The sequence below is a fragment of the Astyanax mexicanus genome, chromosome 20 (assembly GCF_023375975.1).
Source record: "Astyanax mexicanus isolate ESR-SI-001 chromosome 20, AstMex3_surface, whole genome shotgun sequence".
Taxonomy (NCBI): domain Eukaryota; kingdom Metazoa; phylum Chordata; class Actinopteri; order Characiformes; family Acestrorhamphidae; genus Astyanax; species Astyanax mexicanus.
In genome coordinates, this window is record NC_064427.1 from 22,464,915 (window position 1) to 22,483,260 (window position 18,346).

The 18,346-nt window shown below is 40.6% G+C and overlaps 3 protein-coding genes across 3 annotated transcripts; 1 reads left to right on the top strand and 2 right to left on the bottom strand.

Moving 5' to 3' along the window:
- Positions 1–51: 51 nt before the first annotated feature.
- On the bottom strand, positions 52–3,269 carry morn3 (MORN repeat containing 3). The gene is made up of 5 exons (XM_007254980.4): positions 2,411–3,269; positions 1,843–2,000; positions 1,471–1,630; positions 916–1,100; positions 52–283 (listed from the first exon to the last, which is right to left on the bottom strand). Exons 1-5 carry the CDS (start codon positions 2,523–2,525, stop codon positions 176–178), a joined length of 726 nt encoding a protein of 241 aa, XP_007255042.3. The 5' UTR covers positions 2,526–3,269; the 3' UTR covers positions 52–175.
- Positions 3,270–4,060: 791 nt separating this feature from the next.
- Positions 4,061–9,300, top strand: tmem120b (transmembrane protein 120B). The gene is made up of 12 exons (XM_007254982.4): positions 4,061–4,402; positions 5,016–5,134; positions 5,694–5,810; positions 6,010–6,069; positions 6,158–6,253; positions 6,464–6,553; positions 6,669–6,734; positions 6,947–7,008; positions 7,310–7,402; positions 7,801–7,865; positions 8,488–8,556; positions 8,629–9,300. Exons 1-12 carry the CDS (start codon positions 4,340–4,342, stop codon positions 8,746–8,748), a joined length of 1,020 nt encoding a protein of 339 aa, XP_007255044.1. The 5' UTR covers positions 4,061–4,339; the 3' UTR covers positions 8,749–9,300.
- A 1,300-nt stretch (positions 9,301–10,600) lies between these two features.
- On the bottom strand, positions 10,601–18,243 carry rhof (ras homolog family member F). The gene is made up of 6 exons (XM_007254986.4): positions 17,696–18,243; positions 16,837–16,981; positions 15,561–15,648; positions 12,203–12,312; positions 11,980–12,114; positions 10,601–11,651 (listed from the first exon to the last, which is right to left on the bottom strand). Exons 2-6 carry the CDS (start codon positions 16,957–16,959, stop codon positions 11,484–11,486), a joined length of 624 nt encoding a protein of 207 aa, XP_007255048.3. The 5' UTR covers positions 16,960–16,981; positions 17,696–18,243; the 3' UTR covers positions 10,601–11,483.
- Positions 18,244–18,346: the final 103 nt, after the last annotated feature.

The window sequence follows — 18,346 nt, forward strand, 5'->3', positions numbered from 1 at the left end:
AATACAACCACCATTACCCATAATCCTTCATCAATAAACACACATTTAAAGTCATAATTATAATTATGTTTATATACAGCTATAATCTGTTTTAACTTCCAGTCTCTCAGTTCAGAGTGTGTGATAATCAGACATGGGGTGGGGGGTTCTGACTGTGAGTTGAGCAGGTGTGTTTTCACTCAGGTGTTTCTGGGCTGCTCTTGTCGTACTGGTGTTGCTCTCCGATGTTGGAACAGTCGGCAATTCCCTCCAGTAACACACTTTCAGCATCCTGCAGCTGCACCTGAGGAGAGGGCACACCTGACCTCACACATGTGCACTCTTTAGAGATAAACCACGCCTCTAAAGAACCTTAATGTGAATATTTGTATTGATTAGAGGTCTGATTCACGGGGCACCTCACGATACAATATTATCCCAATACTGTGATTTTGCTATACTCGATATATCACAAGACAGTTCGCTGCGATACTTCACAGCATCTGTGTTACTGAAGAGAATAAAATACTCCTAAATAATCAAATATCAGTTATTATGGAATTAACCCTATTTATTTGATTATAGCTCCACCATGTAGAGTAATAAAGCAGTAACTTTAGTAAGACTAATTAGGGCCTTAGAAAGTTTAAAGTTCCTATAATTCAATAAATATATCCATATATGATGCAGGCTAAATGGGTGGAGACTTTAAAGCAGACTATGGATTGGATGGGACCGAAACTTAACATTTTGAGACACATTTAGCTCATGTATTATACAGCGATGTGTACTATAAATCAATTATGGGAGTGTTTATGGTGCTCTTAGGACACTCCGAGAAAATAGTAAATAGGGAGCTATTTTGATCACAGCCACCAACAATATTTTTTGTAGTCTATAAGCTAAATATGTAAATATATTAAATGTAATTTTTACCTGAGGGATGGGATAAACTGTGGGTGTGGCTGCATGCTCTCGTCCGAAATCGCACATCGTACCACACTTCGCCACGTCGTCCACCCAGAACCCCTCGTACAGCTGACCTTTATCCAGGTAGAAAAAGCAACCGGGTCCGTTTTTCCTCCCGTCTTTCCAGCTTCCTTCATACCTGTTCCCGTTTGCTTCAACACACAGACATAAATAAATTAGCTACCTGTCTGAATGCTGCTACAGCAGCTGTATTATTTAAGGTGGAACGGACAGTTTTGTTAAAGAATTTAGGGCAGTTCAGGGGAACTGTGGATGTCAAGATGAGCTCTGGAAGACCAAGAAACCTCAGGAGATGTACCGCATATGCTGGTAAGACAAGGCAAAAACAACCTCATATAACTGACAGAAAACTGCAGGAGACACCTGTACAGTGTTCTAATAAAACTTCTGCACCATTTAAGGTTGAACTGATAATTCCATTATGTGAGGATTTAGCCATGAGGTTAGCACTATTCTAATTGGTGGGGTACAGGCTTATATAACTGGGTGTGTGGTCAGTACCAAGTGTTAGGACGCCCTGTCCATGTGGTTTGTCCTTCAGCCACTCCCCCTCATAAACATCTCCATTGGGGTAGAACATCCTGCCTGAGCCACTTCTCTCATGCTCCACCCACTGACCCTCATACAATGAGCTGGGGCTGTAGACCTCCATTCCAAAACCCTAAACACACAAACACATTTAGTCACACCCATTTAGTCCTCCAAAAGTTTAGCTCCAACCATTCTGCTTTTCAGAGGTTTAGCCCCACTCATTCAGCTCTTCAGAAGTTTAGCCCCACCAATTCAGCCCTTCAGCTGTTTGGCTCCACCCATTCAGCATTTTAACCCTCCCCATTCAGCCTATAAAAGTTAGGGCCCTCCCAGTAGACTCACCTCCTTCTTGTCGTTTTTCCATTCTCCTGAGTAAATCACCTCGTAGTTGTTAGAGGGTGGCGACTGTTTGCTCAAAGTGCCGAAACCATCCCGCTTCCCAAACCTCCACTCACCATCATAAACCACACCTGCCCTTTTCCACACCTGAGTTCCCTTACCTGCACACAGTAGAGCAATCGGCACCCTTAGCACTCACCATAACACATATAACTCAGTATCCTGTACAGTTCAGTATATGTATATTTAATTTAGCAGAGTGCATAGAAATAGATCTGTAGTGTGTAGAGTTCAGTAATGCATAGTGTAAGTTCAGCAGTGTGTATAAAGTTTAGTAATGCGTATAGTTAGTTAATGTGTGCACAGATATTTTAGTAGTCTGTATAGTTAGTTCAGTATTTTTTGTATAGAGTTAGTTCAGTGTGTGCAGACTTAGTTTAGTAGTGTGTTAGTTAGTTCAGTACAATGTATAGTTAGTTCAGTAGTGGGTATAAAGTTTAGTAATGCATATAGTTAGTTCAATAGTGCAAATAGAGCAGAACCATAAGGAGAATGTTGTGGATCTTGGTACCATGTTTGCGGTTCTGCAGCCACTCTCCAGTGTACTGGTCACCAGTAACAGAGAACACCGTCCGGAGAACACCGTTCTTCTCCGCCTTCTTGTCCCACAGTCTGGTGAGAGACATCGCTCCAAGTTAACTGGACCTGGTTCTGGGGTTCAGAGTGGGTCTCAGGCTCAGCAGAGCTGGGTTCAGCTGCTTTAACTCGTTTCTAGAGGCTGTAACTCGGTTCTGGATTCTGTAACCCAGTTCTGAAGGCTGTAACTCGCTTTAGGATTCTGTAACCCCTTTCTTAAAAGCTGTTACTCGGTTCTGGTGGCTGTAACTCAGTTTTGGTTCTGGTTCTGAAGGCTGTGACTCAGTTCCGGAGGCTGTCACTCAGTTCTGGTGTCTGTAATTTAGTTCTGGAGGCTATGACTTGGTACTGTTTCTAGAGGCTGTGACTCAGTTCTGGTTCTGGAGGCTGTAACTCAGTCCTGCTTCTGGTTCTGAAGGCTGTAACTCCGTTCTGGTTCTGGAGACTTAAACTCACTTCTTGAGGTTATAAATCGTTTCTGGAGGCTCTAATTCGGTTCTGGAGGCTCTAATTCTGTTCTGGAGGCTGTGACTCGGTTCTAAAGGCTTTAACTCAGTTCTGGAGGCTGTGACTCGGTTCTGGTTCTGGCGAGTTTGTGGTGAATCTGCAGATCAGTAACTTTATCGGCCGCATTTTGTTTACTGCGTATCATGGCAACCCGGCTGTGTTCCAAACTGCCTCATTTAAATTGTCCCAATTCGGGAGCTACCCTTCCTCCCTTCACTACTGAAACCTACACAAACACGGCCCTGTACTTTATTACTGTTTACTTTCATCAATACAAATAAGATATATAATAAAGCTATTAAAACTGCTAAACTACAGAGTGTATAAATATATAATACCGACAGTAAATAATCTTTATACCGAATTTTCTCACAATACTAGTAATATTTCTTACTTCTAAACATTAATTTATTTATAAAGGATTTGTATATATCAGTCATTTTGAGTTAAAAAAGTATCTAAAAACATGAGGAAATTAATATCTGTAAAGTTAAATATTTCCTAAACAGAGAATTAACTTTATATACTTTAATAAAAAAGTTTTAAAGCTTTAAACCGAGGCTTGGAAGGGCTGGAAGTCGATTCTTAACGAAGTCGATTCTTAAAGGAGTCGATTCTCAAATTTCGCGAGTTTGGGAATCAGGAGTCGTCACCTTCACACTCACTCATTAAAAAGACAGGTTAGTTATTTTAGCTGATAATGTAACAGGATTATGAATTTTGTAATAACATTTTTTAAGATTATTTCTAGGTTATAAAGTTTGCATAGAATTCATGGGGAATCGACTCTTGTGACCACGTGACCATTGAAAACTGATTCAGAGTTGTGTTTAAAAAAAAATTTTTAAACTCGGCTCTGAATGAATTAGTGTTAGTCAGTAAACGTTATAAATATAAATATTTATTATATTTACTGCTTAGAAACTATATTCATCATTTTAAATATTAATATTAATTTTATTCTAAAACAGATCGGAGCTGCTGATTACAGATTACAGGCTGCACTCGGTAGGCGGCGCCAGGGAGCGCTGATACTCCAAGTATGACGCGCAGAAGAAGCACAGCAGCCAGTCAGCGCTAAGTGGCAGAACGGGCCGCGTCCCTTTATGCGCCCTCGCTCCCTTCCTCGAGCCCTTAATCAGCGAGGAACTTTCTGTCCTGCGTTTTCTTCTTGTTTTTTCTCGAGTTCTGCTCCAAATCCTCCCGCAGGCGGCAGAACTCCGTTCACGAAGAACACCAACCCCGCAAACACCAGCACGCCCTGGAACTCAAGCGTACTTCGTAGGACACGAGTGAGGGTATTGGAACTCGTCCGCGGGCAGCGAGGGACAGTGTATTGAGTGTGGACGCGGCTACAATGTCACTGGAGCGCTGTGAGAGTGACTGGAGGGAAATAGAGCAGGAATATCAGCAGCTACAGGTTTGGGGGAGTAATTGATTAGCCTGGGGATTGATTTTTGATCAGTATTAATGAGTGATAAGGTGGTAAAGTGTGTATATGTGGGTATAATCAGGTCTAACCCTGGATATGGTGGCTACCATGCCTGCTGAAAGGTGGATTTGGCAGTGTTTAGTTGTTTAAGTTTTATGTTTTGTTATTGTTTGATTGATTTGCTGATTATATTTCATAATGATTAGCTTGTCTTTACATCCCTGGAGGTCAGTAACCACTTACGAAGCCTGTACTTACTAGCTAAAGCTAGATGGAGGACATTAAGTATAAACCCGCTCCGGGATTTCGCTCCGACTCCCTGTATGGCTCCGCTGCAGCGGATCCAGCCAGGGAGTCGGAGCGAAATCGCGAAGGGGATTTTTACGTAAAGCTCCCAAATATGCTATATTTACAGCATTTGTTTTTGATATGATGTGTCATAACATCACATTGAGTTAAATCCAGCTTTAGTCTTTTACCTCGTCACTTACAAGAATTAAATAAAATAAATAAACACTTACAAACACTCCATACATCCTTCAGGAGGCTATCCAAATCACTGCCCCTACTAAATTTGCTCACTTCCCCTGTTTTTGTTTAGGAGACTCATAAAGTGTACAGGCAGAAGCTGGAGGAGCTGACCAGCTTGCAGGCCATCTGCAGTAGCTCCATCTGCAAACAGAGGAAAGGCCTTAAAGAGCTCCGGAAAACGCTCCACAAGTACGTATCACGACCGGATCCGGATCAGGATCCAAATCCTGGATTCTGTTTACACTTCAGCTCACTTCACCTCAACTTTACTTTACTATAGTTCAGTTTAGTATAACCTGGTTTCTGGTTGGTCAGCTGAGCCATAATACAATGCTATGATTGGTATGATATGATGTGATTGTGTGTGTGTTTGTGATTAATGGGGGGTGACTGATATGGACTGATGTTATGGTATGACTGGTTTTAGTCATAAGTGGTTTAATTGTGTTTTGATTAATATGATGTGATTTAGTTAGTGGGATGTAACTGATGTATGTTAGAGTGTTGTCTTTCGTTTTATGTGATGTGATTGTGTGTGATGTAATTAATGTAATTATATGTTTTGTTTCAAACGTGTGCGATTGCATAAAATTGATGTGCTGTGATATGTTAATTAATGTGATTAATATAAGCAGGTGTGTGAAATTGTGTGATTTAAATGTATATAATGTGATTAATGTATATATACATTATAATGATATAATATAATAAGAACAATATAATGTTACAATGTGATGAATGTATTCAGGTGTGCAAAGGCATGTGATGCGGACCAATCGGAGGTGATCGCTGATCTGCAGACTCAGATTAAGGAGAAGCAGAATGTGTTCTTTGATATGGAATCTTATTTACCAAAGAGGAACGGGTAAGTAATCAGATCAGTGCGTTCTGTAACAGTAATAATCGGATAATCAGCACAGCAGCAGCTGATTATGATCAAATTACTGAGACCTTCTGTCTCCCTTTTTTCTGCCCAGCACTCAGTTGCACCCCTCAGTCCTCTGGGGCTGGGCATTGTTGTTACGGTGGTTCTGTTGGATTGATTGTGGTTCTTTGTTCTACAGGCTGTATTTAAATCTGGTCCTGGGGAATGTGAATGTTACACTACTGAGTAATCAGGCAAAGTAAGTCCCATAAATCATTGCAAATTATGAAAATATTACACTTTTTCCTGATTATTAATTGGATAAATATCGCTGATGTGTGTTTCAGGTTTGCGTATAAAGATGAATATGAGAAGTTTAAGCTTTATATGACTATAATCCTAATGTTCGGCGCTGTTACCTGTCTCTTCCTGCTTAACTACCGGTGAGTCCGCCTGCACCGTACATCCACCAATCAGAGCATCACATGCCTCCTCCCACTGCCAAACTCCGCCCAACAACGGCCAAACCCCTCCAGACAACTACCAAAACTTGCACGACAACTGCTAAACCCGGCCAACTCTAGTGTGCATTAATAGTGATGACTAATTATATTGCTGTTTGTGTATAGAAAACGTGTGTGTGTGTGTTGCAGTGTTACAGATGAAATCTTTAATTTTTTGTTGGTGTGGTATTACTGCACTCTGACCATCCGGGAGAGTATACTGATGAGTAACGGCTCCAGGTCAGATCAGACTCCACCTCTTCCTATTACATCACTCTGTTATTACTGCAGTTATTATATTAATAATTAGTAATACTGTTATAATCTGATATATGTTAATTATTTTCCCCTGCAGGATTAAGGGCTGGTGGGTGTCACATCACTACGTGTCGACCTTCCTGTCGGGAGTGATGCTCACCTGGTGAGATTCAGATAATTGACCCTATTATATTCATCAGAACCCATATACAGCTTTATCTGAACTTCTGTAGACCTAATGGGTGGGGCTAAAGGGCTTTAGACGGAATGGGCGGGACTAATCGGCTGTAGACTGAATGGCTAAACTGTAATAGGTTAAATGAGCGTGGCTAAACGGCTGAAAATGTAATATGTAAATTTGCTGTTCTGTTTCAGGCCTGAGGGGGCGATATATCAACTGTTCAGGAGTCAATTCCTCGCCTTCTCCATTTACCAGAGTAAGACACACACACACACACACACACACACACACTCTGGCTGTGTCCCAATGGTGTCCTACACTCTAATACTGTAAGTTATAGATTATTTTATATTAATAGTGCGGGTTTGGTAGGTTCGTGCACTAAATATTAATATACTATCTAATTTAGTAATAACAGGAAGTTATATGGTGTTGCTACGCCAACATGCATCACTGCAGGTTCTCCAAGTGCAGTGTGATCACAGTTGGGACACACCCATTGTTACTCCAAGCTGTGTGTCCCTGTGTTAATGTTTGACTTTGTGTGTGTGTTGCAGGTTTAGTACAGTTTCTGCAATATTATTATCAGAGTGGGTGTCTGTATCGGCTCCGGGCTCTGGGGGAGAGGAACCAGCTGGACCTGACCGTAGGTGAGCCCAGTCACCAACAGAACCTGCAGCATCACGATCAGATACCAGGGGGTGCTTTAAAGAATCCATAGAGCTTCAGAACAAGGCTTTCTAAACAATTAATTAATAAGCAACAATAACACCAACCAATAAACACACAGCAACAATAACACTGACCAATCAGCACTCAGTATCAGCAGTGGGAGGAGTTTAGGTGGTATGGACCAGTGTTTAGTGTAGTGGGTAATCACTCCACCATCTCCGTGGCAGAAGAGGGTTTAATTCCCTGCACCCGATATCTAAACTCAGATCAACATTAAACTCGGCATACAGTGGAAAATCCTCTGTTTATTAATCTAAAGCAGCTGAAGAGGAAATAAAATACACAATAATAAAAAGCCGTATGGTGTGTGTTGTAGAGGGGTTCCAGTCATGGATGTGGAGGGGTTTAACCTTCCTGCTGCCATTTCTCTTCTTTGGACATGTGAGTACCATCATTACTGTAGCTGCCTTATCTCACATTACCATACCTAACATTACCTTACCTTAAATAACCTCATCTGGCATTACCTTACCCTATACACACTGTATTTAAAACAGTTCTCCGGTGTTTATCATTCATCTGTGTCTGCTGATTACATCAGAACATACTGCTCTTCCCCAGAACTCTAAAATCACACACTGAGTACTTTAATAAGCAGATACTTCAGAAACAAACACTGCAGTGTGTGTGTATATACATACACCAATCAAGCATAACCTTATGACAACTGCCTTGTTTCTACACATATTATCCAGTATATCTTTAGCTCCACTGCTCAAATATTTCACTCAGTAGTTGTATAATATTTACAGACTGTAGTTCTGTATCTGTTTTTCTAATACTTTATTATTTATCTCCTTTCATTCTGTTCTTCAATACTCACAGAGCAGCTATTATTATTTGAGTGGTGGGTCGTTATTCTCAACACTGCAGTACTAAACTGCTGTACTGAGAATAGTGCACCAACCAAATAATAATAGCTGCTCTATTGTGGTCTCTCCTGTGGGGTCTCCTGTGGGGTGTGTAGAGTGTGAGTAATAACTGGAGTGTGTTTTGTGTGCAGTTCTGGCAGCTGTATAACTCAGTGACTCTGTTCCGGCTGTCTGCTCGCGAAGACTGCAAAGAGTGGCAGGTAAACAGCTCATTCCTAGTTCGATCATTAATCATTACCTTAGCAAAACGTTACAACTGTTGCTCTTTGCAGGTGTTCATGTTGGCGCTAACATTCCTGGTGCTGTTCCTGGGGAACTTCCTGACAACACTAAAGGTGGTCCACCAGAAGCTCCTGAAGAACCAGGAGGAAATCGAGCACAAGAGTGACTGAACCGACAGCCAGGAGCCACTGTGGGGCACCATGGAGCTCGGCGGTGCCGTATCTCTGAACGCTAAAGAGACTGCGACCCTAAGGGTTTGGGGAGTAACCCAGAGATCCTCACATTTCACCCTGTACCGTTTATTTTTTGCTTTGTTTAAGTGTGGCGAGTCCGGGTCCGGGTCCGCCCTGGAATTCTGCTCTGACTGCCTGGCCTCGATCCAGCAAGGTGTTCAGAACCCCAGGGCGCATCCGGACCCGGACTCTCCAGCTCGGCTCTGTTGCTGTTAGGATGGTGATTTGGGGGTTGGACTCTGTGCTCCTTGCCATCGTAGCGCTGTAGCTTCAGTAGGCAAACAAACTTTGCTCGGTTTCGGGTTTCGGGTCAATGCATGAATGTTTACAAAGAATCACAGGTCCACTTTATTTACCTTTTTTGCTGGGAGATACACTGATGGTCAAAGGGACGAGAGAGTGTGTATGTGTGTGTGTCTGTGTGATGATCATGATGATGTATGTTTAAATGATGCTGAATAAAGTTCAGTTGTTACTGACTTTCTCCCACATCTGAGAGCGACAATGTTACTGGCCGACATTCCCTTTATGAAAACCTTTAACTGTAAATGTTTCCTAAAAATAGGAAGAGGAAGCACATCATTGGGCTGGGAGAACTGGGTGACTCATTTAATAAACTTGAAGATATTGGCACTTGAAAATGAGGTGGGGAGTTAAGGGGGTTGAGAAGAGTTGGGGGTGACCTTAAGGGGAGTTATGGATGAATTAAGGGAAGTTGGAAATGAGAGGAGTTGAGATGAGTTAGGGATAAGGTCAGGGGAGTTGTGGATGAGTTGAGGGGAGTTTGAGGTGACGGGAGTGGAGGATTAGTTGAGATTATTTAAAAGGATTTAGGGAGGAGTTGAGATGAGTTAAGAGGAGTTGGGGATTAGTTGACATGAGTAAAGAGGAGTTGGGGGTGAATTGAGCAGAGTTGGGGTGGGGGGATGAGTTGGGCATGAGTTGTCCCAATCCTTAGAACATTGTGTGTATGAAGGTGTTTGTGCGGGTGCAGTTGGTTCAGGTGAGTAAACAGGCAAGCGCGAGACCGCAGGACGTCGGCAGAGTTTCAGCAGAAGCCGAGTAAAGACTTTAAACAGGATGCTCTATTTACTCCACTAACACACACACATACATGTTGGTTTTGATATTCCTGTGAGCACCTTATATTCACATTATAATTACTGTAACACCCTATACCCCACCCTAACCGTAACCCCAGTGACCAAAACTAAATAATTTCACTAGATCTGTTTTCTAATTAAAAACACATTATGACTTAACACTGTAATTGTGAGGACATCTGGTGACGTGAAAGCTCTATACACACACTTATGCAGTGACAATTTGTGTGTAAAGCTCAACCACATACTCCTGTCTCCTAGTCTGTATTTCTCAGCTCTATATTATGTAAAGCTGTTCCTCACCGAGTCTTTATATTCAGCTCAGCAATTAACTGATGTTCAGTTCGAAAATTTGGTGCAAAACTTAATTATTTCTGTTTTTATTTAATTTAGTATAGAAGTAATGTGTTTTGCTCATTTTTAAAATTAAAAATTTCCCTTTTTTTGCAAACAAATTTACATTTTTGCAATCTTTTGTTACAAGATGCTAAAATTAAACATATCTAAAACTCAACTAAAGACTCAGTTTATCATTTAAAAAAAATTCTATGGAGTCTATGGACATAAATAACCTGGAGCAACTACAAACTGACACCACGCCTAAGGTCTGCAGCCTGCAGCCACTGTAGTATCAGTGGGAGAGTCTTAGGGGCTCGACATCACAAAAATGATCAAATCCAAGAGAGTTTATAAACAACACTGTGCTCTTTAATTTTAAAACAAATATTTATTTAATCTCTTCCCTATTAAACTGATCAGACTGCAACAAAACCAGAGAAAAATCTGTTAAGGCGTCTCCAGTTTTGAAATCATGTTTTTCGTTCCTCAAATTCGCACTGCAGTAGGAAGTAGTCCCGACAGCTTCCGCTCTGCTACTGAGAGTGACATCACTCTGCCCCTAAATACAAAGAAACTATAATATGGCACTGAATCAGATTAAAAATAATTACCGAATAATCTCTGAATAATTACAGACTAAAGAGTTCATCCTCTTCTGGTGGACATGATCTGTTGTGCAGTGATTGGCTGAATGATGCAACACTCCAGTTTTCCATCACAGCATTTACTGTAACTCCCCTTTTAGTCTCCGCCCACCAATCCGTCCATATCTCCTGCTGCGAGGTATCCTGACCTTTTACGTAAACATTACCTTAACCGTTAACAGCAGCCGCATTGGTGTGCATTTGTGGGTGGAGCATCACTGTGTACATAAACAGTTACTATGGAGACAGTTTGTAATGGACAGCACTGTAACTGAGGAGCAGCAAGATCAGCAGACCCCTCCACTGACCCGAGTGACCGCCCCACCCAGTGAACAAGCTCCGCCCTTTAGCACCGCAAGAACACTGGCTGCTCATTATAATAATCTATATCCCTGTGCAAAAAAATAACAATAAAATAACAAGATGTTATTATAAAAGAATATACATTCTAAGCCTTCATACATTCAGGAGTCTGAATGTTCCTCAGATGTTCCGAAAGGTTCTTTAAAGCTGCATAAATTTCCTGCATGTGTCTAAAAGTTTTGTAAACTTTATGACGTTCCTGAAGATTCCAGGATTTTCCGTTTTACAGGATGGAGCAGGGTTTCCGTTTTTTTCGTGCTTTTCTGGCTTTCCGTCGCATCGTCATTGCGAGTTTTGTCGCTTCTTTGAAAATGTCCTCCACGTTTTCTCTGTATTTGGCCGAACATTCCAGATAAAGTTCAGCGTTCATCTGCTTCTGCGTCTCCTCCCCCTAAAACACAAACACAAGAAATTTCCTATAGCTATAAATGAACTGTTACTAAACAACATTATTACAATTATTAATGCTATTATACATTAGACATCATTTTATTTATTTAAGCTCTGGTACATCAGTTAACAGACATCTGTACTGACCAGCATCACTATGGGAGTGATGAGGGGAGAGAGCACCACCTACTTTACCCAACCAGAGAGAAGCAGCATGATCTCCTGTACTCTCTCTCTCGGACTCTGGCTGCTGATGGAGAAGCTGCATGACCTACTCTACTCCATCTCACACTCCAGCTGCTGATGGAAATGTTAATACTCTCTCTTACCTGTGTGTAGGTGATTGGCTCTTGCTCGACCGCTCTGAGTTTTCTCATCTTCTCCTTGTCTTTCCGCAGGTCCGTCTTACAGCCAATCAGGATCTTAGGGACATCCCGGCAGAAGTGATGAACCTCAGGGTACCACTGCAGAAACAAAAAACTAGTCTAAAGAACCTGTATCCCACAAAATTACAATCAGATCACGACTTCACTAATTTAGAAATTAAAATACCTTAATAATAACGTTTTCATAGCTGGTGGGGTTGGTGACATCATAACAGACAAGGATCAGATCTGCATTCTGATAGGACAATGGCCTCAGGCGGTCATAATCATCCTGACCTGCACACACACACACACACACACATTATAATATACACAGTAATTACAGAATTAAATACAGAACTATATTTTTAAAGTTTAATATTTCAGAAGTTATAAATAATGTATATACATATTATATACTGTTCAATTATTATATAGGTCCTTCTAAAAAAATGAGCATATTGTGATAAAGTTTATTATTTTCTGTAATGTACTGACAAACATTAGACTTTCACATATTTTAGATTTATTACACACAACTGAAGTAGTTCAAGCCTTTTATTATTTTAATATCGATGATTTTGGCAAAAAAGTAAAGAAAAACAAAAATCCCTATCTCAAAAAAATTGCTTATTTCATCCGACCAATAAAAGAAAAGTGTTTTTAATACAAAAAAAGTCAACCTTCAAATAATTATGTTCAGTTATGCACTCAATACTTGGTCTGGAATCCTTTTGCAGAAATGACTGCTTCAGTGTGGCCTGGCATGGAGGCAATCAGCCTGTGGCACTGCTGATGTGTTATGGAGGCCCAGGATGCTTCGATAGCGGCCTTAAGCTCATCCAGAGTGTTGGGTCTTGCGTCTCTCAACTTTCTCTTCACAACATCCCTCAGATTCTCTATGGGGTTCAGGTCAGGAGAGTTGGCAGGCCAGTTGAGCACAGTAATACCATGGTCAGTTAACCATTTACCAGTGGTTTTGGCACTGTGAGCAGGTGCCAGGTCGTGCTGAAAAATGAAATCTTCATTTCCATAAAGCTTTTTAGCAGATGGAAGCATGAAGTGTTCCCAAATCTTCTGATAGCTAGCTGCATTGACCCTGCTCTTGATAAAACACAGTGGACCAACACTAGCAGTTGACATGGCACCCCAGACCATCACTGACTGTGGGTCTTTTGGCATTTCCTTCTCCCCAGTCTTCCTCCAGACTCTGGCACCTTGATTTCCGAATGACATGTAAAATTTGCTTTCAGTCCAGTGCTGCTACTCTGTAGCCCAGGTCAGGCGCTTCTGCCGCTGTTTCTGGTTCAAAAGTGGCTCGACCTGGGGAATGCGGCACCTGTAGCCCATTTTCTGCACACGCCTGTGCACGGTGGCTCTTGATGTTTCTACTCCAGACTCAGTCCACTGCTTCCGCAGATCCCCCAATGTCTGGAATCGGCCCTTCTCCACAATCTTCCTCAGGGTCCAGTCACCTCTTCTCGTTGTGCAGCGTTTTCTGCCACACTTTTTCCTTCCCACCGACTTCCCACTGATGTGCCTTAATACAGCACTCTGGTAACAGCCTATTCGTTCAGAAATTTCTTTCTGTGTCTTACCCTCTTGCTTGAGGGTGTCAATGATGGCCTCCTGGACAGCAGTCAGGTCGGCAGTCTTACCCATGATTGCAGTTTTGAGTAATGAACCAGGCTGTGAGTTTTTAAAAGCCTCGGGAATATTTTGCAGGTGTTTAGAGTTAATTCGTTGATTCAAATGATTAGGTTAATAGCTCGTTTAGAGAACCTTTTCATGATATGCTAATTTTGTGAGATAGGAATTTTGGGTTTTCATGAGCTGTATGCCAAAATCATCAGTATTAAAACAATAAAAGACCTGAAATATTTCAGTTGGTGTGCAATGAATCTAAAATATATGAATGTTAAATTTTTATCATTTCATTATGGAAAAGCATTAACTTTATCACAATATGCTAATTTTTTGAGAACGACCTGTACAGTTATTGTATATTATGTATTTATATATATTTATTGTTGTGTATGATGTAAGGGGTTACAGGCTGGGTGATGGAATTGGCTGTATTTTTCAATGCAGTTTTGGAACTAAACCACATCCTGACCTACTTCCTGCTCAGCAGCTCCGATAAACAGCAGCCGCACGAACCGTCAGCGCTTTCACAGAAATGCTCCACAGTACTAGCACCGGAACCGACAGAACACCACAGACACACACACACTTCCCTACATCCCACGGAACCCTGACCTGTTTATTACTGCTTTTTTATTACCGCTTAGATACCAGGCTAATGTATGAACCTAGCAGCTAATAGAAGCATATAACTCACAAATTAGCACAGGGCTAACAGAACTGTCAATCAATGTCTGTGGGAGGAGTATAGCTGAATATAAACGTGTGTGACTGAATGAGTAGCATTTTGAGAAAAAAGCCAGCTTTAGCCTATCATGCTTACAGGCGGCACTAAGGGGCTAATGCAACCCAATAGGTTTAATATACTGCTAATCCGGCTAAAACTGACTTGGGGTGGTCAAACCTTTGCCCAAATTGGGCGTAAACGTTAGACAGACTATAATTCTGATTGCGAGACTGATAGCAGTCTGCATGTCTTACTGATAGGAAGTGAGTCAGATTGAGTCTAAAGTAGAGCTGTGGAGGTGCAGAACCGCTTCCTGTTATCACACTGGTGATGTACAAATAATCTAACACTCTACACCGGCATCAAAAACTCTACACCAACATCAAAAACTTTACACCGGCTTTAAACACTCAACAGCAGCATCAAACACTCTGCAGCGGCATTAAATACTCTACAGTGGCATCAAACATTCTAGCAGCATCAAATACTCTACACCAGCATTAAACACTTTTCAGCGACATCAAATACTCTACACCAGCTTCAAATACTCTACACCGGCATCAAGTACTCTACATCGGCATCAAACACTCTACAGCATCATCAAAAACTCTACACTGGCATCAAACACTTTACAGCAGCATCGAATACTCTACAGTGGCAGCAAACACTGTACAGTGGCAACAAACACTCTACACCGACATCAAACACTCTACAGTGGCATCAAATGCTGTACACCAACATCAAACACTCTACAGAGGCATCAAATACTCTACGCTGGCATCACATACTCTACACCGGGCATTAAACACTCTACAGTGACATCAAACACTCTAGACCGCATCACATACTCTACACCGACATCAAACACTCTACAGTGGCGTCAAATACTCTAAAGCGGCCTCAAATACTCTATAGTGGCATCAAGTACTCTACAGCGATATCAAATACTATACACCAGCATCACCTACTCCACATTGGCCTACTCTCTCTCTCTCTCTCTCACTCACTTTTTAACTTACTCTAAGCTCACTCTCAACTTACTCTCAGCTCATTTCCAACTCACTCTCTTATTCTCAGTGTTTACTCATTCTCTCTCTCTGTAGGAATGTAGGTGTGTGTAAGGTGTGTGGGGTGTGTGTGAAGTGGTTAAGGTGTGTGAGGTGTGTATCATTACCTGCCGTGTCGTACAGGTTGAGCTGAATCTCCTTCCCACCGTGAGTCACCGTTGTTACGTACTTTTCGAAAACTGAGGGGGCGTATTTCTGCCGGACAAACACAGTAACATTAATACCACAACACATAAACCTCTTTAACCCCCTTTATATGATCAATTACGCATGATCAAACAATTAGCATGGACATGTTTGTGAATGACTACATGGATAATGAAGCTAATATTCTTTATTCTTAATCCAAATCATTCCCTACCAATTAGCCCTGAAGCTACCGGGCTAACGTACACAACACACAATACAAGACCAGAGGCGAGTATTTAGTGTGATGCTGTGAACATTACAGTTCATTCTGTTGAAATGTGTGTGTGTGTAATATGTGTGTGTGTATTGTGTGTGTGTGAGATAGTTTGGGGTGTGTAAACCATTGTTTTGCAATTGGATTTCCTTCCTTTAGGTTCATCATTAAGATCTAATTTCAAAACTTCCCTCACTGTAACCAATAAACACTCTTCATACTGCATACTTAATCATTCATGACAGTTCCAAAATAATTCATACAGAATACTAAATCATTCATAACAGTTTCAAAATAACTAATACAGAATACTAAATCATTCATAACAGTTCCGAAATAACTAATACAGAATACTAAATCATTCATAACAGTTCCAAAATAATTAATACAGAATACTAAATCATTCATAACAGTTCCAAGATAATTCATACAGAATACTAAATCATTCATAACAGTTCCAAGATAATTCATACAGAATACTAAATCATTCATAACAGTTCCAAAATAATTCATACAGAATACTAAATCATTCATAAAAGGTCCAAAATAATTCATACTGAACACTAACCGTTTCATAACAGTTCCAACATAATTCATACTAAACACTAAATCATTCATAAAAGGTCTAAAATAATTCATACTGAATACTAAACCTTTCATAACAGTTCCAAAAGAATTAATACTGAACACTAAATCATTCATAAAAGGTCCAAAATAATTCATAGTGAATACTAAATCATTTATAACAAGTCCAAAAATATGAATGCTGAATACTAAATCTATCATAACAGTTACAAAATAATTAATACTTAATACTAAATATGTCATAACAGTTCCAAATAATTCATACTGAATCCTAAATCTGTCATAACAGTTCCAAAATAATTAATACTGAATCCTAAATCTGTCATAACAGTTCCAAAATAATTCATACTAAATCCTAAATCTGTCAAAACAGTTCCAAAATAATTTATACTGACCTCGGGGAAGTCTCCTTTAGCGTAAACCATGAGTAATGAGGTTTTGCCGCAGCCACCATCTCCAACTATCACGAATTTCAGCTGCTCACCGCCGAGCATCGTTTCAGTCGAACCGTTCTGCATCCTGTCCTCTGCGGTCAGCACCCTTATGTCAAAGGTCACACATTTACATGAAAGTTAGGTTAGGTGCCTCAACTTGGCTTATAGCCAATCAGAGCATAACTCATTTACATATATCAGTTTTAAAGGACTAGTGTGTTTACCGTACCCATTCGGCATCTATCAGCACAGGAACTACATGAGGCTGAAGTTTTTGAAATTTCTTATTCCACCATAAATGGTACCAGAATGTAACTGGTGTACAATTTAAGGTGGAATGAATAATTCCAATAAAAGACAAACTTGATCAGCCAGAATGTGACAGATGTACCGTTTAATTCATATAAGAGACCATTTAATTTATATAAGAGACGAACTTGATCAGTCAGAATGTGATAGGTGTATAGTTTAAGGTGGAATTGACAATTCCAATCAGCCAGACTGTGACAGGTTTAAGGTGGAATAGAGGACTAACATAAAAACCAACCATGTGGTGCCAGGATGTAAAAGCATTTACCATTTAAGGTGGAATAGAGATTTAGAAAAAATGGAAAGTAAGGTCAATAGAAGTATAAGACTTCTTCTTTTATTTATTATTTTGGTGTATAAATAAAACACCACCACAGAACAAACCAGAACCAGGGAGTGGGGTTTAAATGTTGAACTGAATCTGAGTGTAATATAATATGATAGTAATTTGAGTTTACTGAAGAGTGAGTCTGTACTGAAGAGTACCTGAGTAAATGTAATTAGTACCCACCTCTCGGGGTCAGAAGGTCATCGGGTCCAGCAGTCCAGCATGGAGCATCTCATGGGGTACAGCACAGACACAACCTCACAGACACTCTCACACACACACTCTTTCATACACACCGCCGTCGACTTCCTCTTTCTCTGAGTTCTACATCGCGTGTGTGAGAGTATCCTCCCAGTGTGTGTGGTCTGTGTGTGTATGTGTGTCTGTGTGTGAAAGCGAGGCAGCACAGTTTAAACTCATCATTAAGTTCAAAATGAGTGTGTGTCTCCTCCCTCAGTGAGGTGTGTGTTCTGCACAGTGCCACTCTCTGCCACACGGGGGAACACTGAGCCACAGTTTCATGGAACTCACACCTCTGTGTGTGTATGTATGTGTGTGTGTATGTGTAATACATTTGTAATACATTTGTAATGGTATTATTTAGTATATTTTCCTCACAGTAATGGTCATACCGAATACACAGCGGATAAACAGAAGTTAAATTTGTGTTTGGGGATCAGAGGGTTAATTATGAGATAAATCACCTTCTGTGATGCCGCGTCAGTTAACTCAGATTAATATAAATATAAAACACTAGAGAAGAAAATAAATTATCAGAATAAACACACGAAAAGTACAGAGCCACTAAGTAGCACATATTGATTAAGCTAAGCT

Excerpts from the sequence above, each read along its gene's own strand:
- morn3 (XM_007254980.4), bottom strand. The coding sequence starts at position 2,525 with ATGTCTCTCACCAGACTGTGGGACAAGAAGGCGGAGAAGAACGGTGTT. Across the intron at positions 2,001-2,410 it reads GCTGCAGAACCGCAAACATG|GTAAGGGAACTCAGGTGTGG; the intron begins GTACCAAGATCC and ends TACTGTGTGCAG. Across the intron at positions 284-915 it reads CAGTTTATCCCATCCCTCAG|GTGCAGCTGCAGGATGCTGA; the intron begins GTAAAAATTACA and ends CCCTCTCCTCAG.
- tmem120b (XM_007254982.4), top strand. The coding sequence starts at position 4,340 with ATGTCACTGGAGCGCTGTGAGAGTGACTGGAGGGAAATAGAGCAGGAA. Across the intron at positions 7,009-7,309 it reads CGCCTTCTCCATTTACCAGA|GTTTAGTACAGTTTCTGCAA; the intron begins GTAAGACACACA and ends TGTGTGTTGCAG. Across the intron at positions 7,403-7,800 it reads CCAGCTGGACCTGACCGTAG|AGGGGTTCCAGTCATGGATG; the intron begins GTGAGCCCAGTC and ends TGTGTGTTGTAG.
- rhof (XM_007254986.4), bottom strand. The coding sequence starts at position 16,959 with ATGCAGAACGGTTCGACTGAAACGATGCTCGGCGGTGAGCAGCTGAAA. Across the intron at positions 15,649-16,836 it reads CTAAAGGAGACTTCCCCGAG|AAATACGCCCCCTCAGTTTT; the intron begins GTCAGTATAAAT and ends TTTGTCCGGCAG. Across the intron at positions 12,115-12,202 it reads ATGAAAACGTTATTATTAAG|TGGTACCCTGAGGTTCATCA; the intron begins GTATTTTAATTT and ends TTGTTTCTGCAG.